This window comes from Hibiscus syriacus, unplaced genomic scaffold (genome assembly GCF_006381635.1).
Source record: "Hibiscus syriacus cultivar Baekdansim isolate YM2019G1 unplaced genomic scaffold, ASM638163v2 tig00112503_pilon, whole genome shotgun sequence".
In the NCBI taxonomy this organism is placed as follows: Eukaryota; Viridiplantae; Streptophyta; class Magnoliopsida; order Malvales; family Malvaceae; genus Hibiscus; species Hibiscus syriacus.
In genome coordinates, this window is record NW_024063349.1 from 493,671 (window position 1) to 518,001 (window position 24,331).

General features: G+C 33.4%; 1 protein-coding gene, 1 long non-coding RNA gene and 1 pseudogene across 3 annotated transcripts; all 3 read right to left on the reverse strand.

Moving 5' to 3' along the window:
- Positions 1-4,370: 4,370 nt before the first annotated feature.
- Positions 4,371-5,320, reverse strand: LOC120180883 (annotated as a pseudogene).
- A 1,351-nt stretch (positions 5,321-6,671) lies between these two features.
- LOC120180885 lies at positions 6,672-23,955 on the reverse strand. The gene is made up of 3 exons (XR_005521715.1): positions 23,946-23,955; positions 22,555-22,561; positions 6,672-6,798 (listed from the first exon to the last, which is right to left on the reverse strand). It is a non-coding gene; the product is annotated as an uncharacterized LOC120180885 (long non-coding RNA).
- LOC120180882 (probable E3 ubiquitin-protein ligase ZFP1) lies at positions 6,797-20,242 on the reverse strand. 2 transcript variants are annotated; one of them, XM_039186170.1, is made up of 8 exons: positions 19,989-20,242; positions 19,519-19,636; positions 9,160-9,315; positions 8,173-8,919; positions 7,688-8,097; positions 7,355-7,453; positions 7,128-7,265; positions 7,000-7,017 (listed from the first exon to the last, which is right to left on the reverse strand). In XM_039186170.1, the coding sequence occupies exons 3-8, from the start codon at positions 9,263-9,265 to the stop codon at positions 7,015-7,017; spliced, it is 1,503 nt and encodes a 500-aa protein (XP_039042101.1). In that variant the 5' UTR covers positions 9,266-9,315; positions 19,519-19,636; positions 19,989-20,242; the 3' UTR covers positions 7,000-7,014. The 2 variants fall into 2 exon arrangements, with proteins under 2 accessions (XP_039042100.1, XP_039042101.1); XM_039186169.1 differs by lacking the exons at positions 7,000-7,017; positions 19,519-19,636; positions 19,989-20,242 and adding an exon at positions 6,797-6,961 and having other exon boundaries at positions 9,160-9,280.
- Positions 23,956-24,331: the final 376 nt, after the last annotated feature.

The window sequence follows — 24,331 nt, forward strand, 5'->3', positions numbered from 1 at the left end:
TAGGGAGTAAGGAGAGCAAAAGATAGAAAAAAAAATTTGGCACAAGGATTTAAAGTGGTTCGACTTATCAACCAAGTCTACATCCACTACCTTAGCTCCTCACTAAGGATTTTCTAACAAATTCACTAATTTGTTCTTTCTTTTTAAAGGATCAAGAGATAACCTTTAAAACTCCATATTTTTTGAATTGGCTAAGATAGAAACAAAACTCCTTTACAAAAGGTAAAAATAAGTAAACAAATAAACCTCTCAAAGGTAGGATGTTTACAAGAATTTAGTTCGCACAAACACAATATTTACAAGAGAATGAAAATAAGAATGAAAAAAATCTTCCCTTGTGTTTGATTGCTTGGATAGGTGTTTCTAACCCTTCTTCAAGTGTCCTCAACTTGTATTTATATGTTGGAATGTTGTAGTGACCGTTTCTAGCCGTTGAGAGTGTTTTGGAGCTATTGGGGATCAAATGGCGTGCAAAATAAAGCTGCCCAGAACAGAGGGTATCGGTACTCCTAAAGGGAGTATCAGCACTACCTTTGTTATATTTAATTTAACTAGCCGTTATGAGCCGTTGGGGCCTGATGGTATCGATACTATGCTCATGGTATCGATACTACTATGTAGAGTAGTATCGGTACCTCTTTGGGTATCGGTACCATTTTTGCATTCTGAAATTTGAGCAATGTTGGTAATATCGATACTACCTAGTGAGTATCGATATTTCCCTTACCTTTGGTATCGATACCATATGAACAATATCGATAGTATCGAATACTACCTAGTGAGTATCGATATTTCCCTTACCTTTGGTATCGGTACCATATGAACAATATCAGTATTGTTCATGAGGTATTGATACTGTAAGAACAGAATCGGTACTATTTGTCCAGAAAATCATTTTGTGCTCAATTCCACTTTTAAATGGGCTTTGAATTATTTTTGAAAACTTTGAATAAATTCAATTCAAGTCCAAAAACATTTTACCTTAATTGTTATATCAAAATATAGTTCAACAATACTCAATTCAGTTTATAAAATAGTTGACTCGAAATTTTTTCGATTTGAGTTTATAAAATTTAAATCAAGTCGAATTGAATTGAATTTTCGAGTTTCTGTTTAAATTTATTTATAAATATTTATCATATTATAATATTATTTGATTTTAATTCAGTTCAGTTTATAAAATAGTTGGCTCGAAATTTTTTCGATTTGAGTTTATAAAATTTAAATCAAGTCGAATTGAATTGAATTTTTGAGTTTCTACTTAAATTTAATTATAAATATTTATAATACTATAATATTATTTGATTCTAATTTAAATAGATTTTTAACCATATACAATACATATATTTCTTCATATTTTTTTCCATATATGATATACATATATCATACAGAGTTAAGGGATTTGACTCAAACTTAAAAATTAATCCACTAATTACTAAAAATTTTGAGATAATCGAGTTGTATTTTACAACTCGATTTTAACTTGAAATTTTTTAAGTTGAGTTTATGAAATTACAACTCAAAGTCAATTTGTATCAAATTTTTTGAATCAATTCAAGTCGAAAAATAATTTTTTCGAATCGAAATGAGTATTGTTCACTTATAGTTGGTTAAATCTAACTTTTAAATCCTAAACCCAACATAATCACTTATTGTTATGGACCCAAAATGAACTAAATGTTGTTGATTATGTTGGGTTAATTGGTGGGGAAATTTAGCATTTAGGGTTATATTTTGAGGGTTTAAGATTGCTGCTTCAAGTTTAGCTTGTTATGGCAGATTTTGAGAATGTATTATGAATTTGGGGTTGGGCATATAATTGAAGTATTTTGGAATTTGAGGTTTAGAATGTAATTGAAGCATTTTGGAATTTGGGATTTAGAATGTAATTGATGACTGTGTTGCAAGTTTTAAAAGTTGGAGGACCTAAATACAAGTGCCTAAAAAGTTCAGTGACCATTTATATAACTTACCCTAACGGTAGTGAAACGGCCGTTACGTCGGGGATCATATTGCAAACGAACTAAATATTTGGTCACTGTATTGCAAGTTTTAAAAGTTAGGAGACCTAAATGCAAGTATCTAAAAAGTTCAGTGACCATTTATATAAGTTACCTTTTTTTATTCTATTGAGTGGCTAGAGGAGGGTTATTTTTTTTCTTAAGGTCTTAGGTTATAGCAGCTCCATTTATAAGGTGTATATATGTTGTCAATGGTTAAGAAAAATTATGAATATATACTACTTTATATCACTCCAAGACTATTTGAAAAATTATTTTATTTTTTAGTTAAGTTACTATTATATATATATATATATATTTGTCTCGGATCAGGTTAGGTACAGATTTTTACCTTAAAAGTAACATGTGAAGAGATATTATACTTGAATCAAATTCTAGTGAGCTAAAAACATAATTCCACCTTACCCATATTAAATTTGACATAATGATAAAATTATCTCTCAACATTTGCACAATGATTACTTTGACTCTTATTCTTTTTCTTAGAGTATTTTAGCTCATAACATTTCATTTTTGTAAAAATAGCTTGTATTGGATGAAACCTATTAGTTGACTAACAATCAACGTGTGTCGTTGACGTATAATTTCAACATATGTTTAATTGCTGACATGACATATGCAACATTATTAAATAATAGTGTAGAATATATCATGTTTCTCAAAATAATGATGTGTCATATATCATGTCATTCAAAATAATAATGTCTACATCGCCTAAATGATGACATGATATATACCACGTCATCTGAAGTGATGACATAACATAGATAATGTCATCCAAAATAATAACATGACATGTGTCACGTCATATAAAATAATGATGTGTTACATGTCACATCATCAATTAAACAACTGTAAAAATACAACGTTAATAACATTTATCGATTGTTAATCAATTGACAATTTTCATCTAACATATACTCAAGGAATGAGCCAAAATGGAACAAACTATAATTAAAAATAAAAAATTGGAGAGTAAAATCTAAATAATGAAAATTTAAAGATCTAAATAGGTATTTATATATTTTCTATTGATAAAAATTAAGAGGACAATAGTCCCCGGACTTCTATACAACTCTGTCATTGTAAAATTTATTTTAATAAAAAATTAAAACGTTAGAAACTAAAATAATTTAAAAAAATAAAAATATGTGCCCAAAGCGACCAAAGCTAACTTTATGCCATTAAATATTTGAAACTATATTGGATTTTTTATTCACGTATTAAAATAAAGTACCGTGAAAGATTTTACAATGTCGTTTTAGTATTTTGTTCCCACGCTTTCTATCGCCTCATCAATAATTCAACATTTATCATAAGAAATTCCAAAGTGGAAAATATGAATTATTGATTAAATATTTATTGAGATAATTAGTTGTCTTAGTTAATTAACTTGGCCCTTCCAAAAGCCATGGTGAGAAAACAATAAGCATAATTGCACTTAAATATATATTTAGCACCTACGCTAACTATCTATTCTTTTAAGTTAATGTCTAAAATAATTTTACTCTCAAGTTGATCTTTATATTAAACATTTTTTTAAATTAATATTTAAAGAATTTTTTTCTTTCAAACTTTAATCTCATCTAATTTTTTATATATATTTTTTAATTTCTAAGAAAACACACATATAATCTTTTATTTTTAAATTATCAAAAATTAATATTAATAAAAATATTAAACAAAATCAAAGTTTAAGTACCAGTTTAATAGTAAAATTTGTTTAAGAACCAATTTAGATGTCAATTTGAGAGTATAGATTCTTAGTAAAAACTTGAAAATAAATATATAGTCCCAATACTAAATATATATTTAAGCTTTACTAAGAAAGGGTAGAGATGGAACTAGAATGGAATATTAAGAGAGAAAATATTTAGGTGACTAATCTTAAAACAATAATAACTTATTTAGTATTTAATTCAAAAAATTAGAAGAACAAAAGTTTAAATTCACAAGGATTTTAAAATATTATCAAACCACCAACCCATATTATTTTAAGTGATAAGTAATTTGATACCACTAAACATATCTTGAATTCAAATATTTATGTATAAAAAGAACTCGTTAAAAGATTCACCAATCAAAACCAGACGTACAACTTATAAATTGATTCAAATTGATTCGGATTAGTTATTGAGAACCAGAAAGGGAAAAAATACTATCAAACCATCCTTTATTGTCAAAGGGTATTTAGGAGTATTTTATTATCCGATTGCATGCAAAACCAGATTATATCAGAGCATGATTTCAAGTTAATATACGTTAGGGAAGAAGAAGAGGTTAGTATATTTTCTTTTTGTTTAAATTGACTTAGAATTTTTGGAAAAAGTAGAATGTTTAACTTAGAAATTCAAACAATATTAATGGCATTAATCCCCAATTCTTTACATTATAGTTTCAAGAAACCAACCCCAGAAATCAAAACATAAAACAAGCACTTCCCTTATGGCTTATTATCACAAAATCATAATCTTTTAAACATCAAACAACACAGGTTATTAACTTTCTCATACAAAATTTACTGCCCACCACGGAGACGAAGAACAAGGTGAAGGGTGGACTCTTTCTGAATATTATAATCAGCCAAAGTCCTGCCATCTTCCAATTGTTTACCAGCAAAGATGAGCCTCTGCTGATCCGGTGGGATCCCTTCCTTGTCCTGAATCTTAGCCTTAACATTATCAATCGTATCCGAGCTTTCAACTTCCAAAGTAATCGTTTTCCCAGTCAAAGTCTTTACAAAAATCTGCATCCCACCACGCAGCCTCAATACAAGGTGAAGGGTCGATTCCTTTTGGATGTTATAATCGGCTAAGGTCCTCCCGTCTTCGAGCTGCTTCCCGGCGAAGATCAAACGTTGTTGGTCCGGTTGGATCCCTTCCTTGTCTTGGATCTTGGCCTTGACGTTGTCGATGGTATCGGAACTTTCGACTTCAAGGTTATGGTCTTGCCGGTCAAGGTTTTGACGAAGATTTGCATGCCTCCGCGAAGGCGTAAGACAAGGTGGAGAGTGGATTCTTTCTGGATGTTGTAGTCAGCGAGGGTTCGACCGTCTTCGAGCTGTTTTCCGGCGAAGATGAGACGCTGCTGGTCGGGTGGGATACCTTCCTTGTCTTGGATCTTCGCCTTGACGTTGTCGATGGTATCGGAACTCTCGACCTCGAGAGTTATGGTCTTGCCGGTAAGGGTTTTCACAAAGATTTGCATCTTTTGAATGGGGTTTGAGATGTTTGAATGGATTCTATGAATCTAAATGGATTAGGGATGTTTAAATAGGAAGGGAAGGGGTTGGAAATTTGGATTTCTTAGCTATGAAGATGCCAAGGAAAGGTCGGGAGAATGCGAGAAAGTTTCGGGTCGGTTGAGTCCGCCTAACTTTAAATTTTAGCCACTCCTTTGTCCTTCAAAATACTCAACTATTATTATTTTCCTATTTTATTGTCCGCGTAATTTAGAAATCATATCAAGATTTTTTTAAGGAAAAAATTGGGTTTTAAAGTTTTTATTATTAAATATTTTTTAAGATGTAGAGTCAATTTATTTTTTTAAATGTGTCAATATCTTTTTAAAAGTTGTCATTTTTTATTTTATATTATATATATAATTTGTAGGGTAATTTAAAAAATAAAATTTTAGAGTGTCAATTGACACTCCGAGATATATATTGGTTTCGTTGGTATTTGTAGGGAGTGCATTCATTGTTAATTAATTAAGAAAATTTTGAATAAATATTATTTTGTAATCAACTGAAGTTAATAAAAAAATCCAATAAACTAGAAACATATATCGTTATCTTATGAGTGCAAACTCAAGAAAATATGAAACTATTTAAATAAAGTAATTATTATATAGTTGATAAAAAAAACAATTTTTAAGTTAAATTGTTATTCAAAATTTTTATGGATGATTTTTATTTAATTTTAAATAATTAAAATTTATATTCTATTATAAATATTATAAATATAATTTTAGAATAATTTAATATTAAATTTATAAAAATAACTATTTAGTTATTTTTTGTTTTGAAATAATGTTAAAAATAATTTAATTATTTTAATAATTATATATATATATATATATATATATATATAACCATTAACGTTGATGAAATATGAACAAAATCTTAACTTAATGAATAAACACTTGATTATTTTAATGAAAAATTTTAAATTTAAGTGATCAAATAAATAATTTGTCCTTAAAATAAAGTAAAAATAATATATTCAAAAAATTAATTAAAATAAATAAAACCAAAAGTTATCATCTCAAAATCCTTTAGTTGTTGATTAACAACATGAATAAAGTGATTTCAGTAGTTTAAAAATGATTTTTATCCCTAAAAGTTTTGAATTCGAGCATAACGTCTGTAAAGATGTTTGAATATTAATTGTCAAATAATTGAGAGTATTTCTAACAGATACTACCATATAACCACCCTAGATTAATTAAAAAAATGTTGATTAACACGAGTGCAAATGATTGACCTAATGGCCGAGGCAACTTCCGAGAGGACTCCACTGCTTTCCTTTATTCCATCCATTTGTTTCACAGAGGAAGAAGGTCCTAATGTAAGCAATGGAATTAAGTGCATTTTATCTTTTGCAACATATGATATGAACAGAAAATTAGTCCAACATTAGGCTCTAATTAATTGAGAAAGAAACCAAACAAATTGATTGAGAATCAATCTAACATTACAAATTGCCCTAACCAATGTTTGTGATTCTGTTTGAACAAGTCTAACTAACATGTATATACAAGAATGATAAATGATAAACTATAATGAGTTATTATTTATCCTTCGTAACGTCGGCCGCAACTGAAGCTTTGCAGATCGGACATGTGATCTTTATCAACAACCACTTCTTGATACAAGGGGCATGGTATTTATGACCACAAGTCTTTAATGCCCCAACTTCATCCATGTCCTTGTAATCTTCCTGTATATTACCAAAATCGAAGTTTTTAGGCGATACAGTTCGGACAAATGGGATCACTGAAAAGTAGTAGCGAACCATAATCAACGTGTGCTCAATCTGTTCTCGATAATTCCTTGTTGAAACATAATACAAGACATTTATGCTTCAAATAGAATAAAATTCTTACCAGGCAGATCACACAAGAGGTCTCATCCTGGTATTGGTCTGAAGAGTGGTAAATTGTTTCGGCTAAGCACTTAGATATCGAATCTTCTGACAAACCTGTATTAACGCTCCCTATCCTTTCCCCTAATGCAAGTAGTTCCTGCTCGAGAATTCGTCGAAAGTCATTTTAAAGAAAATACTATGAAGAATGAAATAACACCATAATAAAGAGGAGAAACGGGTACATACCTCGTAAGTCATGTTGTCTATGTCTAATCTCATATCTCTATGCTGATCAAACATATTTCTGGATCCATAAAAGGCAGAGTGGTCCGCAATCATAGAACCCTGCAGAGTGAAAATAGATTATAACATACTGCTAATATGCAAGAAATTTTCCAGCATCTCATTGGCAAAACACTTGATCTGAAGTAACAGAGTAAAAAAAGTGCATCAAGATGAAAAATACAACACACTAGAAATACAACGTGCTCAAAGCTAGTCAAATGGGTTTTCGATACATGTAAGTCCACCTCAAGTGCTGATATGAAAGAACATAATTCCTTCATAAGTGGTAAATACCTCAGATGTAAATCGACCATGGAAAACTGCATCATCAGCTAGAGACCGGTATCTATCATGAGATATCCTTGGCCTCCCATTCCGCTCATTATTACGCCATGTTAGAGCTGATGATGACCGAGGGTGCCTGGATGAATAACTTTCAGAAACAACCTGCATCCCCTCTTCTGAGGGTGCTGCATGTCCTAAGCGCATACTGCTGGAAGAAGTCCTGAAAATTGGGCCAGGTCTCTGGGAATAGTTTGTTCGAACACCTCTGACAGATTGTCCTGAGTTTCCATGGAAACCCTGGGGAAGAACAGGATTTCTACCAGAAATGAAATCATGCTGAAGTGCACCGACCTCAAGAGAGGCATTTCTAGCACTACCACCCGGAAAGCGGTTTATCTCATTATTAAAAACATTTGAATCTGCAATTCCACCAGCAACAGACTCAGAAATAATGGGAGGATCAAAATCAAGAAACACAGAAATGTTCAACTAACCATCAGGTAGAATCCTTCCATGAGTAGGAGACATTCTCAAATGGCCCCACTCCCTTGAAATTGCATTAGAGCTCTGACCTGAGATATCCACTGAGCTAGAATGTTCAACTGGGTGGCTTGTAGGGTAAAATGTATGAGAACTATTGCTTGATAAATTGGTCCTAACAAGGTTGGATTCAAGATCAAGTGCTGGACGGCTTCTCACATTCCTCATAGAATCCTCGCCCCTAATTGAGAGGCCATTGCCTCTACAACTCGGAGGAATGCCAACATGATCCCAAAGCATGTGCTGAGGATCTAGATTAGGTTTCTCTTGCCAAACAGAAGGCATGGGAATATCAGATGAACTTCCAGCACTAGCATATCTGCTTGAACCACCCCTCTCACAGACTGAAGGAACTCCCGGGCTTTTTCTCTTGTGAGGTCCTCTACCACTGCCCTTTGTGAGATCAACAAAACCACCCTCAATTCCATGGAAAGTATGCCTATCATAATTGGAAGAAGATGCACGATGCATGTAGTTCTCAGGGGCTGCACCAAATGTTCCAGGCGCCGATGGATGTAGAAAAAAATCATGAGATGGACCTGAAGTGTCAGGTTGGCAGCGTGGAGCATCAACACTGTGGCTTGAGGTAGCAAAACTACTTGACATAGGCACAGGATTCCAGTGGGAGGAATAACGCACTGCATCAAAAGACATATTTTCTACAGGACAGAAGGAACCATGTTCTGTAGTGCTTGACCTAGCTGCAGAAAAAAAAACAAGCAGTAATAACCATCAGGACAATAGCTTTTGTACAAACAAAGGATCCTAATAATGGAAACCCCAAAACCTAGGCCCAACTCTAGATAGGAGAATATGATGAGTTCAAACCCAAACACATTGGGAACATGTTTTCATACTGTAAATCAATATATATTTGTCATCAACATCAACCTTTTCCCCTTAATTAAAATGCAAAAGTAAAGGCAATAAAATAACAATACCTAGATTTGCATAAGGTTGCTCCTCATGCATATGATTCCAGCCCTGCTCATGCTCATTCTCATTCTCAAACATTTGGGATGAGCCAAATAAATGTCTATGCCCCATAACAAAGCCACTTAAGAGCAAAAGATAAATGTCTCAGAAGAAGAGTCAACCTATAAAAAGGGGAAAAAATCAAATTTGTAGAAGAGAATAGAGTTATTAAGAACATTTAATTTCCAATCCCAATAAATAATTAAAACAAAGGATGCATTCACCGTTTCCATGACATTTTTACAAGCAAAACAAACTGGTTATACAGCATTCCATTCCTTATCAAGAACTTCCACAAGTTTGGCACAAATACTATCATTTTTTGGATCTCATAATTTTCAGCAAAAAGAAGAAAAATGCAACATTAAATTAGTTGATACTGGGCAGAGAAATACTCGATACAAAGTTATACTCATTGTGTTCCTACCCATAACTGTTTAATCCATTTAAAAGAGAAGAAAGTCATCATGCTAGTAAAACCCTAATAGGATGAAGTGGCAAACACTACAAAGAACCAGAATACACATACAGCCTTATATATTTCACTCTTCTGATATCAAATAATAGTAAAACTATTCAAGTAAAATTTATAAATATATCATGCAGGCAATTCCAGCAGAATTAAGGTCAGCCACTGCACAGGCACTAGCACAAACTGATAACTGAAAGGGCCATCTAGACTAGATTTTTATGCAACTAAAAAAAACTTACTTTGGCCCACTAAATAAAAAATGTGCATCAAGAACAGTAGTCACATGTGAGTTGATTCTTAGGAGTAGGACAAAATGAGCTGCAACAAAAGCATTAGGGTGCTTTTTGCCGTAGGCTTTTGCACAGGAAGTAGACAACCCTAAAACCAAGTGTAAAAATATGGTCTTAAAAACTGACATGTCAGCCATAGACCATAGTCCTGTCTCTTGTAATTATCTGCTTATACATTGCTCACCATTCCATAAAATTGGAGAGCATCCTTCATATTCTGGGGTAAGAATAAGTGAAGGCAAGATAGAGAACACTAGATTGTAATTAAAAATAGACTTTAATAGGTTGCCAGCACTAATCCATAACCCCGATGCAATAGTACCTCAGATTCAGGAATCAGGCTAGAGGAAGCACTAGAAGCAGGATTACACATCAGGACATCAGCCGGAATTGATTTATAACTCAGCAGACATGAGGGATCAAAATGGTAATAACTTAACCAAGAATGGATACAAAGCTTGTGAAGTCACAGTAACAGCAGAAGAATAAGGCCTCCTACTCCAGTCATGAAATTAGTAACCGAAAAAATATAGAAAAAGACCAGTCCCTCTTTGGTTCAATAAAAGAAAATAAATCAATTTGCATATAAGTAACTTTTGTGATATTGAACTTCCAGTCTGTAAGACAGGACAATAACCTATCTATTATGAAGACAAGTTAGAAGAACAGAAACATTAAGATAGTAAAGAAATGAAGATTTCAAATTCAGAGTATGCTGTAAACTTTTAAGGGGTTACAAGTTGATAAACTGACAGTAACATATAGCAGAAGCAAGCATCCTCAAAGAAATTGAAGAGGCAAAATACAAAACAAACTACAGTTTTGAAATCATTCATCTTCATATGGAACTTAAGTAAAATGCCATGTGTAAGTATAAATTGTTTATTTTTTTTTTTATAGGAATAGAAGGCCTCATTAAAAACCTCCCTCATAGATAGCCCTTTCCCAACAGAAAGGATCCACTATTAGAGGGAGGAAAAGAGTGCCTCGTTTTATTGCTGAACCAAAATTACATAAAACTTAACAATTACACCAAAAATCCTGACATAAAACTTAATAACTCCACCTACTTGAGAAACCTACTGACTGGGAAGGAAAATAACAAGTATCTATAGTCTTACAATCAACCAATCCCCATCTTTGCTAAACTATCTGCCTCCCCATTACAAGCCCTTGGAATCAACCTAATTAACAACACCTTTTCAGAGAAGAGTGATAGAATTTCTTTAACTAGAGGCAATAAGAAAACAGGTGCCAACGCTGGAAAGTGAACCTACTCCACTGCTGACTTGCAATCACTCTCAACAATCAGCCTAGTAACAGAAAACCATCGTGATGCCAAAAAGATTCAATGCCTCTTTTAATAGCCTTTAACTCAGCAACTGGTGGGGAACCTTGACCGATATTCTCTGAAAAAAGTCAACAGAGTGCAACTATTCCAATCCCTAAGGATACCTCCAATACCACCAACTAAGTCACTTAACCTTACAGCTCCATCGACGTTCATCTTCAAAAAATCAACAGGGGGTAGCCAGCAAAGCACAGAGCAATCCTTTAATTCAGAAACCGAAATTCCATCTGCAAGTGAAGGATCCCCAATGAGCAAATCCTCCTGTATAGGAATTTTAGGATACTTGGCTTTAAACCACTTAGATAGCCTAAATCTTGCAATGAAAAACAGAGAAATCCTATCAAGAGATAATCCTTCAAACACAATCTCATTCCTTGCTTTCCAAATAGACCAAAAAATGACTCCCGGGATAAACTTCCAAATCAATGAATTCACCCTCAAATTCCCCCACGAGATAAGTAAAGAAGGAGGGTCCTTAGGTAAAACTACAGATAAATCCCAAAAGCTTATTACCTTATTCCATAATTCCCAAACTACATTACACGTAATAAACAAATGTTGCACTAATTCCTCATGCTTCTTACAAAATGGGCAAAGGATATCTTCCCCTAAGGACATTCCTATGTTAACCAACTCCACTTTTACTGCCACTTTCTGATGGGCTAACTGCCAAAGAAAGGCTTCAACCCTTGGTGGGGACAGTCTTAACCACACCCCTTTTGACCACAGATCCTTGTTCCCAACTTCCAACCCGAGCGCATTCCTGCAAGATTTGACCGAAAATAATCCATCCCCACTAGCTAACCACGAGAGACTATCCTCTACAGAATCTGAAATTTTTATATCCTTCAATTTCAACATCAAATCCATCCATTGATCCAACTCCCAGTCAGACAAATTCCTCCTAGTGCAAATATTCCACACCCAACAATTTGATTCATGACTGCCAAATTCAGCCACCTTGCCCCATTTGTTAGGAGATAATGCATAGATTCTAGGGAAAAGATTTTTAGAGGAACCTCTTCCATCCACGGATCAATCCAAAATAAAATAGACTTTCCATTACCAACTTGCAGCTTCGAATTTGATCTAAGACATAAACCCACCGAATCATTCTTCCAAAAATTGTTGCCAATACTTCCCAAAATCCAAGAAGATCCAGGTGAAATAATCTTGCTGATAGACATCGAGTTGCAACTAATCTTGTGCTTGCTACATATCATTCTTTTCCATACGGAATTCTTTTCATTTGCGAACTTCCACACCCATTTCCCCAATAGTGCTCGATTCGTAAGATTCAAATCAAGAACTCCAAGGCCACCACTGCTCATAGGTTTGCAAACTGAACTCCAATTAACCCAGTGAATCTTCCTCTTATCCTCGTTGTCACCCCATAAAAATTTAGCCATTAAAGAATTTAACTTCTTGCCTACTTTGCAAGGCATTTTAAAAAACGATAAGAAGAATATGGGCAGGGAAGATAACACAGACTTCAACAGGACTGTCCTACCAGCCAAAGAAAGAGAAGAAGCTTTCCACCCGGCTAGTTTAGAATTAAATTTTTTAACGACTGGCTCCCATAAAGCTTCTGAATTCTTCCTAGCACCGATGGGGAGTCCTAATTATTCTGTTGGAAAACGATCAACTGAACAGCCCACTTCCAACGCCCAATCAAATAGGATTTCCTCATCAACGTTAATCCCAAAAAGTTTACTCTTCACTAAATTTAAATGCAACCCCGCCATTATACTGAAAATCCTCAAAATTCTTTTAACGTTTTTAATCTGGGTAAGTGAAGCTTGAGAAAAAATGATGAGATTGTCAGCAAACTGAAGATGTGATAGCCGAAATGAATTTTCAGAATTCCCAATAACAAAACCTTGGAACAGACCTTTATCCATTGCTTTAGAAAGCATCAAATGCAACAGCTCCCCTACTATATTAAATAAAAGCGGCGAGAGACTACATCCTTGTCTAAGCCCTTTAGCCATAGAAAACTCATCCGAGGGGGAGCCATTTACAAGAACCGAAATAGAAGCCGAGGAAAGACACTGTGAGATCCATGAGCACCATTTCATACCAAATCCCATCTCTTTCATTGCTCTGAGTAGAATAGGCCATTCAACAGAATCGTGGGCTCTCCGAAAGTCAACTTTTAGTACCACCCCTTGTAGCCCTTGTTTTCTCTAATAGTCAATCCCTTCATTAGCAATAAAGGCACAATCCAACAACTGTCTTCCCGATATAAAAGCGAACTGGGAAGGACTAATGACATCACCAACACAATAGCTTAGTCTCTTAGATAAGACTTTTGATAGAATCTTGTACAAACTGCCCACAAGGCTAATTGGTCTAAAGTCTTCTATATTTTCCGGATTTAATTTCTGCGGAATTAGAGTAATAAAAGAGTGATTTACCCCATGCTCCCACTTCCTTCCAATATAGAAATCTTTAAAAAATTTCAACACATGCTCCTTTAATGCAGGCCAGAATTTCTTGAAAAAACCCATTGTGAACCCGTCCGGTCCTGGAGATTTAGAGTTGTCCGAAGTAGCAATTGCTTGCCAAATCTCCTGTTCTGAAAACTGCTCCTCTAACTTAGATGCCTGATCCCGTGACAGTTTTGTAAAGTCCAAAAGCAATTCCTCCACTTCCATTGTCAAAATTGAATTAAACTCGGTCTTGAAAAACTCTGAAATATGAGTCTTAATCAAGATATGATCTGAAACAACACTTCCATTGATCTTCAAGCTAGTAATGACATTTCTTCTACTTCTATTTAGAGCACACAAGTGAAAAAAATCTTGTGTTTCTATCCCCATCTTTAATCCATCTTGTTCTTGCTCTTTGAAAACAAATACTTTCCTCAATCCTGTATAACCTCCATAGATCTGATCTAAGTTGCTTGACCTGTTCCCATTCCTGAGTAGAGAGACTACTACCTTGCGCCTTAAATTCCAACTCATTTATTTTCCTTTCGGAATCTTCAATCGACTCAGAAATCCCATTAAATTTCCTGCTTGACCAGATTCTAATTGATTTTTTAGTTCCCTGTAGAATACTGAAGATGCCACTTCTTTTGTTCCTCTCCCTCAAGCCATCCATGGTTGATTTAACCAAGTCCTCAAAACCTTCTTCCTCTAATAGATAATTATAAAATTTAAAAGGTTTAGGGACCCACTCCACAGACGATTCCTCTAAAAAAACTGGATTGTGACTACCCTGGAAAACTGGTAAGACAATTCCCAGAAATTAAGAACCTATCCAGTCTGACCCAAGTTGAATCTTCTCTGTTATTACTCCAAGTAAAACTTCCACCCACCAAAGGAAGATCAATTAGATTCGTTAACTGCAGGAAATTTCTAAGAATATAGACATAATGCAAATTTTGAGACATTCCCAACTTCTCAGCCGGATCAAGATACAAATTGAAGTCCCACCCCCAATGCAAATTGAATTAGTTTGAGCAGAAACAAACTCCACCAACTCCCTGAAAAATTCATCCTTTTCTGATTCAATTGACGGACCATATACATTTATAATCACACTCATCTTCCATAGTCTTAAACTTCCCAAATATAGCTATAAATCTGCCACTTATATGAGTTTCGGAAACTTCAAATTCTTTCTCATTCCACAGTACCAACAGTCCACCTGCAGTCTCATTAGCTGATGAAAAAACTCCTCCCTTAAGAAAATTCCCCCCTATCCTTCTCCTAAGAGCCATAGAACAATTAGCTAGCTTTTTTTCTTGGATGAGTAAGATGCACGGCTTATTCTTTTTCACCAAACGGTACACTGCTCTGGATTTCTCCTTTTTACCCAGCCCCCTAATGTTCCATGAAATAATATTGATAACTGTCGTAAAAACAAAACAATAATAACCCAACAGCCTCTGAACCACGTAGCACCAAATCCCAGACCGCTACTTTCAGCAATTCCTACTATCCCCCAAACCCTCCTCAAGCTTTACTATTTTTTCCAAAAAAGCCTTCTTCCCCTCTTTGAAGGAAATCCCCAGCATCCTACTAACTTCCCACGTAGCCAATGCCTCATCCAAAAACAACGAGAAAGAAGGAGAGTAGGCCGTAGGAGAACTAACTTGCTTCCCTTATTAAAATCCTTCTCTCTCTCCTTCTCTGTTTCCCTGCCCCTGCTCCAGATAAGCAACCTGCTTGAACCTCTTCTCCAATCTCAAAATGCTGGAATTTATCAGCATCTTCTTTTGGAGAAGAACCACCTTCCTCATCTACACAAATGTCCTCCATTAAAATTGGAACCGAATGAGTGTTCACGATATGATTGGATGCTTTTCCATTTTGGTCAATCAACTCAACTGAATGCAATAGCCCTTCTTCTCTACTCGGATTGTACCAAACCTTTCTTACTTTTGTTCTTCTGTAGACTCTATTACAATTACCTCTATTCCACCTTCTAACCGGAACGGTTCTAATAGCCAAACTTCTAGATAAATGAGCCAAAGGACTCCAGCTCCTTAGACCATTTGATAACAAACCCTTAGAAATTTCCAGTGGTTGAATTCCAGCTGGTTCAACCGGTAAAGCTTCCTTTTCCACCTCTATATCTACCACAATCTTAGCCACCTTGTCCAAGTCCACCCCATCCTCCACCACTTCATTCCTTGGCTTATTCAAATCCTGTTTAAATGGGGAATAAATCTTCCTTTAGACCCTTCACTAATCCACTTTAAATTATACGCAGGCCCTGAAGGACACAAAGTCTTCATATTTGACATTGAACTCCAACTATCATCCTCTTGGGCTTGAACATCAAGGCCCATTTCTTCCCTCAACCCAAGACCCACGTGATCCCCTTTATGATATTTTCCTTTTCCAAGAAAATCTGACAACCCAAAAATATAGGTATCAGTATTTGACTTTTCTGGAATAAACTGCTCCACGTCCCCCTCTTTCAGCCAACTACTCTGACCCTGATCAAGCAACCCATCTACCTTATGCCTAGAGTCCTCAGATTTCTTGTGATTGTCAACTTCCTCCAGTGACTGTCGGCGGCTTCTCTCTTCCTCGGAAAAATCATTATCACTGTTCCCAAATTTTGAAATTTCACCAGCCTTCTCCCCTGAGAAATACTCCGATTTTGAATCAATCGAACCCAATATGACTTTGACTTTGTCTGATTTACCGTAGGACCCAACCGTGACCGATTCCGGGACGTCAAATGGACTCGCCACCCTAATCAAAACTCTTGCCAACGATAAGTCTGACCTGTTTTTTGAGGATTCTTTAATGCAAATGAATTTCCCCCATTTCTGAACAAGTTTCTCCATAAACTCCCCGTTCCAGCACAATAACGGCAACCCCACTAATTCCACCAGGCAGAACGCTAATGGCACTCCTTCATTCAGCAATGGAGCCATCCATTCAAACCAGTAAAACAGATCCTCCTGATTTTGTGCCCATACTTCGGAATATTCTTCAATCGAATTAAAAGTAACGACACAGGCATTCCATGAATAACCCCCATCTCGCTATTTTAGCCTGCATACCTTCATTCTCCAAAGCTTTCTGCACAAAATCCTGCTCGAATGGAAGCTTGATTACCCCTGTAAAGGACCTTTTAACCCAGTCCGAATCCTCCTTAGGAATGTGCATCTCCCAAACATTCCTTAACCAATTTGCAGACTTCATTGTTCTGTCTCTAGCTCCCTCAGTAACATTTTCACTCTCCTTTCCATTAATCGTTTCCACCACCTCCTTGTATGATCTACTATCCCTCAAATTACCCAAAAATCCCACATGATTCAGTCCTTTTGTTTTCTCCACCCTTAATGCCTTTGAACCGATCCTCTTAGTCCTACTTTCAGAAGCTTCACCTTCCCGACTTTTTCGATATTTTTCTATCCCTACTGTAACCCTTTTCCCGTCAATCCAAGTTCCATCTACAGACTGTATAGCCCTCCTTCTCCCTTCCTCACTTGCAAACTGAACAAACGCAAAGGTAGAATTTGTATACCTTGGCTTCAGAGTAAACTTTGGTATGAAAATCCTCACAACTTGACCATAATAATGAAATATTTCCCTTAACTTTCCTCTTGAAATCCTCTTACTAAGATTATCAACGAAAATCGTCCACCTCTCCCCAACAGAAGAATGTCCTAACACTCTTTCTCTCTCTACGTTTTTTACTCTCTCACTCATGTTATCAGAGATTTATATCATAGTTGTATAAATTGTTTATTAGACAAGAGGAAAAGTAAAGTAATTAGACCATATATTAATGTACATGAACAAGAGCATGAAGTTCCACCATCTCTAAGAGAGTACAGCCTGCTGTGATCACAGATAGTTACTTTCACCAACAAAACAGAATAGATCAATCTTCACCAAAATAAAGTAGAAGGATCACTTAAAACCAGTAATTTATATTTTCTTGATAAAATCACCAAAAAGAAAGGAAATAAGAAGAAAACATGAATGTCTATAGTTTAATTAAAAAGTAGGTGACGGTCACCATACCCAATATAACATTTCTATCCATCGAAAATAGTTTTTGCTTCAACATGAAAGGTCTAGAGAGATTCCTACATTACCTTCTTATCATGCAACATTTGAATTAGAGATGAAGTGGTTACATGATTGTATCTCTTATATTGTGCGTCATAATGTCTGTCAGAAAATTTTCTAGTTCACACAATTAGGTGAGTATTAACAAATAAAATATTAACTATATATTATGTACATTCATTAAAGAAATCTGCCATCAAATCAAGAGCTTGTTCAACAATCGTGAAATGATTCCCCAGGAAGCTTTAGAAATAGAAATCAAGGGAAAGATATTACGAGAAATAGAAAAGCTTAAGATGTTATTCGAGAAATAAAAAAATTTCAAAATGTGTGAATAAACTCCCCAGAAAGAGGCACATACAAGAAAGCCTAACAAGAAATCAGCAAAACCTTACAAAACCCAACTCCACAACTCCAGTCAAGAAGGTTCAATGCCTTGAATCTTCAGAGTAATAATCGTAAATTTTGGCTTATACTAAGCCACTACATCCAAGTACAAGTCAGCCGTCCGCCTCAATAAAATATGTGAACCAATGTTTGCAGAATTATCCATCCTCTGAGGCAATAAGTCTCCACAAGCATGATTTCAACTGCTAGTCTGCTAGTGTTTTTCCTTAGTTTTTAACTACATTCATTGATAAGCAATACAGAGATGGTCTCCACAAAAAGGATGTAATGGTTTTCCAGCAGACAATACCAGTCACAATGTTCAGCAAAGTCATCACATAGCCACTATAACCAGAAACCAAAGATTGGTTGACTAGGGGAACTGTAAAGGCCACGGAGATGCCCCCAACAACCCCTAGGGGTTTCTCAGGTCATTACGTTCATAGAACTGCACACCAGAAGACAATATTATCATTTCCCTAATCTCAGCACTCCCTAAACCAGTGGTGGATCTTCACACTCAACTCTGGATAAGGGGAGGCAACTAATTTTCTTTTCTGAAGAAAAGGGTATCATATGATGTGTGTATATATAACGCAAAACTTCGACTAGTATTTCTTCAATAGAATGAACTCTTAAGAGTTAAATAAACCAAAATGAATTTGCCTCTATATATAGTAGAAAGGAGCCTAAAACTGTCTAAATACTATGTGAGATTGTATAAAAAATTTCAATTTTCCATCAATTAAAAAAATGCCATGGTTTGAGAAATAATTAAAAACAAAAGACAAAAAACTAGAAAATAACTAGCTTGTAGGATAAGCTAACATTTTGAAAAATAACTTTAACTCACATATTTGTTACTTATCATTACGATAATTTCAGTCAAATATATAAAATTTATATTTTTAGGGTACCAATTTAATTTAATATTAATATATATTAATGGGAGTTTTTTTAATAAGGGGAAATAAAAAATACTTTGAAACATTTTAAGGGGGTCAAATGAAAAAAAATTAAAAATTCAGGGGGCTATTAATAATTTTTCAAAATTCTAGGGGGGCATGGCCCACTCTGGTCCTGCTTACAATCTGTGATTGCCCTAAACCTTCTGTGACATCCTAAACATTAAGGAGGAAGGTCAAATATGATAGATTTAAGATAATGGCATGACTAAATCATCCCCCCCCCTCCAGTCTATGGAGTGAAAAGATCCTGATGTCAAAGCAAATTCCAATTGAACAAGGTCTAAGAATTCTGCATATCGGTAGCTCAAATACCATTTACTTGCTCTCCGTGTATGACAGCAGACTTAAACACTCCAAAATGAGTGCACATGACCCTAATAAAGAAGACACGGGAAGTTTTCCTTCTGTTGCCCAATCCATCAATGCTTTCCTGCAATACCATTTGCAATTCAAAAAAGAGAAACAAGAAAGACCACAACTTAGCTATTTAACAACTCCAGAAAAGTGTCTATGTATGGTTAAGTCAAAGGAATGCTTCATCTACATCAAAACCATTTGCAGCTGAGAAAACATTGATAAAGTGAGGGAACTAGGAAAGGAACTATAAATGAAGTGAAGGCGCTGCAAGACATGATGAGGTAGAGTATGATGGAATGAAGAGAATATAAAAGTTGCTGGAATACTACTTAAAGTTTACAGCTATAAGAAATATTGATGTATAACTTCTAAGCAACTACTTCAAAACAAATTGCGCGGAGACAGGATAATGATGAAACCCATACCTTCAGATGTAGACAGCTATCTTTGCAAAACTGGCATACTAATCAGTGTGCATGCTCAAGGGTAAATTCAAGATGCACTGCAGGAACGAAATGCCAATGACTAACCTGCATAAGGAAACATCTAAACCTAGGTGCTGCTAAAGCAAAGCAAGAGAAAACTATGTCCAATCCTATCCAATATAGCATCTTGTCCAACAAGCAGTTAGTTACCGAACATGATAGAAGGTACAACAAGTTAGTCGACTAAGATTAAAACTCAAATTTCTACCGCTACAGCAGCCCAAGGGGCAATTTATGAAAATTATGTTCTATTTCTTTCCATAAAGTAAATCTTCAAACCAACATTGACAGTGTCAATGTGCTGGACCAAAAAAATGAAATGTCAAGCTTAACACAGATATCATGCAAGGAAACATTTGAGATTCAAAATCAGGAAAATTAGTAACGCAAAATACAGGGTATAATATGCCAAAAAAGCCAAATTCTGTTCCCTTGATTTGCTTCAATGAACTCATTTCATGGCATCAGAAAATAGAATACCCAATGACAAATTGGCTAACAATTTTGTACGTCAAATCATTCCCATTGAAAATATGAAAATGAACTCTTGTATCAGTTTTAAAATTCTTAGCATCAGGATTCTCTGAAAAAAAGGCAGACAAATTTTCAGTTAAGTCTACGAAGACCGAACTTGTAATTACTTCCTACAAATACAGTTTAAATATGATAACACCATTAAAAAAAATCTTTCCTTAAGCTACAACAAGTACAATCACGTCAAATTTAGAAGCAACCGATTATCTTTAAATCAAGCCCAATAACCGATGATCAACAACGAAATATCTCAGCTGATGGTGATGGTCATGGCCACGATAACGAGTTCGGAACTAGGAAACTAATTTTAACGGCAATTTTTTTCTTCAACATCTCAAATCAATACAATATTTTAAGAGGATCTAAGAATTTTAAATAAAAAAAAGCAGAAACCATTACGGATTAATATGTACAATCCAGATAAATAATTCGATTAACGAAACTAATCAAATGATCAATAATCATACCTCAGATAAACAAAATTTCCAGAATCAAAGTAGGTTCAAAACAATTAACAAAATAAAAGACAAGGAAAACCCACCTCGATTTTTTAGGATAAAATTCTGAGAGAAATACTAAAATTATTGCTTATAAAAGAAAAGGGGGAGAAATGGTGAAAGATTATGTTTGGGCCAAGGAAGAAAGCCGAAGGAAATAAAGCGTTTGGGTGCGTTTATCTGGCCTTGTTCAGCATATAGGCAAAAATTACCACCGATTCTTTTTAAAATAATCTGTGCAATTTTTATTGATAAAATAATTCAAAATTCTTTGATTCAAGATTTAATTCTTATTCTAATTTTAATATATTAGATCTAATTACTAATTATGATGTCACCTCGTCACACCGAAGAAAAAAGTATTTTTTTAGAAAACAATTAAACTACATTTTAGTTTTTATTTTATTTTAAAATGGGAAATTTAGTTTACTTTTTCAAAAATAATTTTTTAAAGTGAAAATAAAAAATAAAAAATTTAATTTAATTTAATTTCATATTTAAATAATATAGTGTACTTGCATAAATATATAGTAATTATTACTCAAGTACTTACACTCACTTATAATTATAGAGAATTTTAATTTTTATATTATCTTCAATAACAAAAATTGTAATTATACAAACATTTAAATTTAAATTTTATATTAATTATAAAATTAAAAATATAATTATGCACGTAAATATAAGTGTAAGATAATAAATTATAATTATAATGATTGATGTACTAATAAAATTTTTAAAAATTGGAAGAAAAATAAATTATGTAACTTAAGAAATTAACTCGGATGTAAATCTAATATAAAATGCTAAAATATTTTTTTAATAAATTTTAAATACCAAATCTTTGATCATTGTTTGAATCATTATAACTATAATATTTTTTAGGGTTAGGATCCGTTTACATAATCTAAAATTCTTTTAGTTTTACACAAGACCGTTGAATAAGTGAAAGTATATAGATAAACTCTTTTTTTTATAGTAATATTTTCTCATTTCTTATTGTTAATCTCAGTCATCTATTTTTACTCATCTAACGATCTTAAGTATGACTAAAAATAAAAGATTTTACATTGCATAATAGGGTCTTATCTTTTTTTTATATTACTTTTCATATTTCCATCGTAACAAAATAAATATCATAATATAAGCAAAAAAATTAAATAATGGGGGTGAAAAAAAGAGTGACTCATTTAAAGTGTAGGAAATTTATTTGTTAAAATAAAACATTTGCTATAATATGGGTGAATACAAGTAGACTATTTAATGTCTTTAAAAAAATGTCTGGACCACTAGACGTCTTCTAATTTACTATTTTGTTAAGTTTTATATTTTCACTATATGCAACTTGAAGTAGATGTTATATTTTTCAGACGTCTTTTTAAATTCACTATATTTTTCTATTAATATTGTAGCAAATATCATATTTTAATAAATAAATTTCCCAACACCTTAAATATGGTAATATATTTACCAACACATTATCTAATATTCCCCCAAACATAAGATAAATTTTATAAATATATTGTTACATTTAACTATTTCGTGAAGTTAGATAATACCCAATATGCAAAGAAAATATTAATCATTCAAATGTCAACATCATGTCAAAATACCGTAAACATTACAACATCCACTTGTTTGAAGATTGACTAATTATTAGAAGGGAAAAGTACATATTTAGTATCTTAATTGTTACTTTTGTTCTATCTTGGTCATTCCATTAATTTTTATTTAAAATCATATCTTGGTCAATAATCATACCTCAGATAACAAAATTACTGACATGCTATTTTTAAAAAAAAAATCAATAATAAAATGACATTATCTTATGATGACATGTGAACATCACCGCTAATCAAAATGTAACGTTAGATATGATTTTGAAACAAAAAATAATTGAGTGGCTAAAATAAAACAATAGTTGGGGTACTAACTAGTAATTCACCGTTATTATTAAGATACAAACTGTGTAATACTTTTTATTTAAGAAAATATTGTCATATAATACATAAAGAGAATGGAGATGAAGAATAAACATTATTTTTACTGGTATCTCAATTCATCATCACTTTCTCTTTTCCCAAATCCAATTTTATACTCTTCTATTATATTAGAAAGGAACCCTACCCTTACAAATCTATGGCTAACTTATTGTCCTTAAAAAAATGGAATTTAATGGCCATAGTTATAAGTCATGTGCAACTCATACCATTCCAAAGTTCAATAATTGATACTAATAAAAAATTTATTGAACGGTCGTAAAATAGTATTGTTTTCTCTAAAGGCTCTTAACAAATAGGTCATGTGCAACTCATAATATTCCGAAGCTCAATCATCAATACTAACAAAAAATTTATTGAATGGTCTTACTAGTAAAGAAACGTTAATTTCGAGTCTGAACAACTACATCTGAAATATATGTGTACATTATAAATGGTTTAAAAAGATTCTTAACAGATATTGCATTATAATTACCCTAAACTATTAAAAATAATAACAAAATCAAGCATTATTTAAATTGAAAGTTCAATGCTTCAATTAATAATAAATAAAAAATTGTTGCGAATAAAAAAAATATACAATTCAAATTATATAATATGTTATAAATTCTTGTTTTATTTTATCTTTATTTAATTATTATTGAATTGAAAATTGATGGTTCATCCGCAGCTAAATGAGTAGCTAACGAAGATTTTGGAGCCACATAATAATTGGTCAAAATATGGTTGTTGGGTTAAAGACGAAAATCATCCTTATTCCTTGGGTACTTTTTAACATATAAGAGATTAGAAAGGCAAAATTAGAAAATTATCGTGGGCAGAAAAGAATTTAAGGAAATACGGACGGTGAAAAATTATTTAAGAACTTATAACATTTGTTATGGCGATTTGAAACTCGTCACGAATACATGACGAGTTATATGGTCAAATTTCATAAAATATATTTTTTTAGATAAAATTTATCATGTCCTCGTAATAAATTTTAATAAAAAAATTATATTTATGTAACTCATCATGTCTTTACAATGAATTTTTAAATACTTTAAATCCTTCAATACTTTTTTTTATCAATAGCCTATTTTAGATTATTTTTGACACCAACATAATTGCGCTAAATTTACCGATAAGAAAGGCATGAAAAAGAATATGCCGTGAAGTAATCGAGTCCCACGCAATCCGACCATTGTGTGTTTACGCAACTTAAGTAGAAGTATTCTCATTCCATAAGTTATTGTATTAGAATAAATGGTTC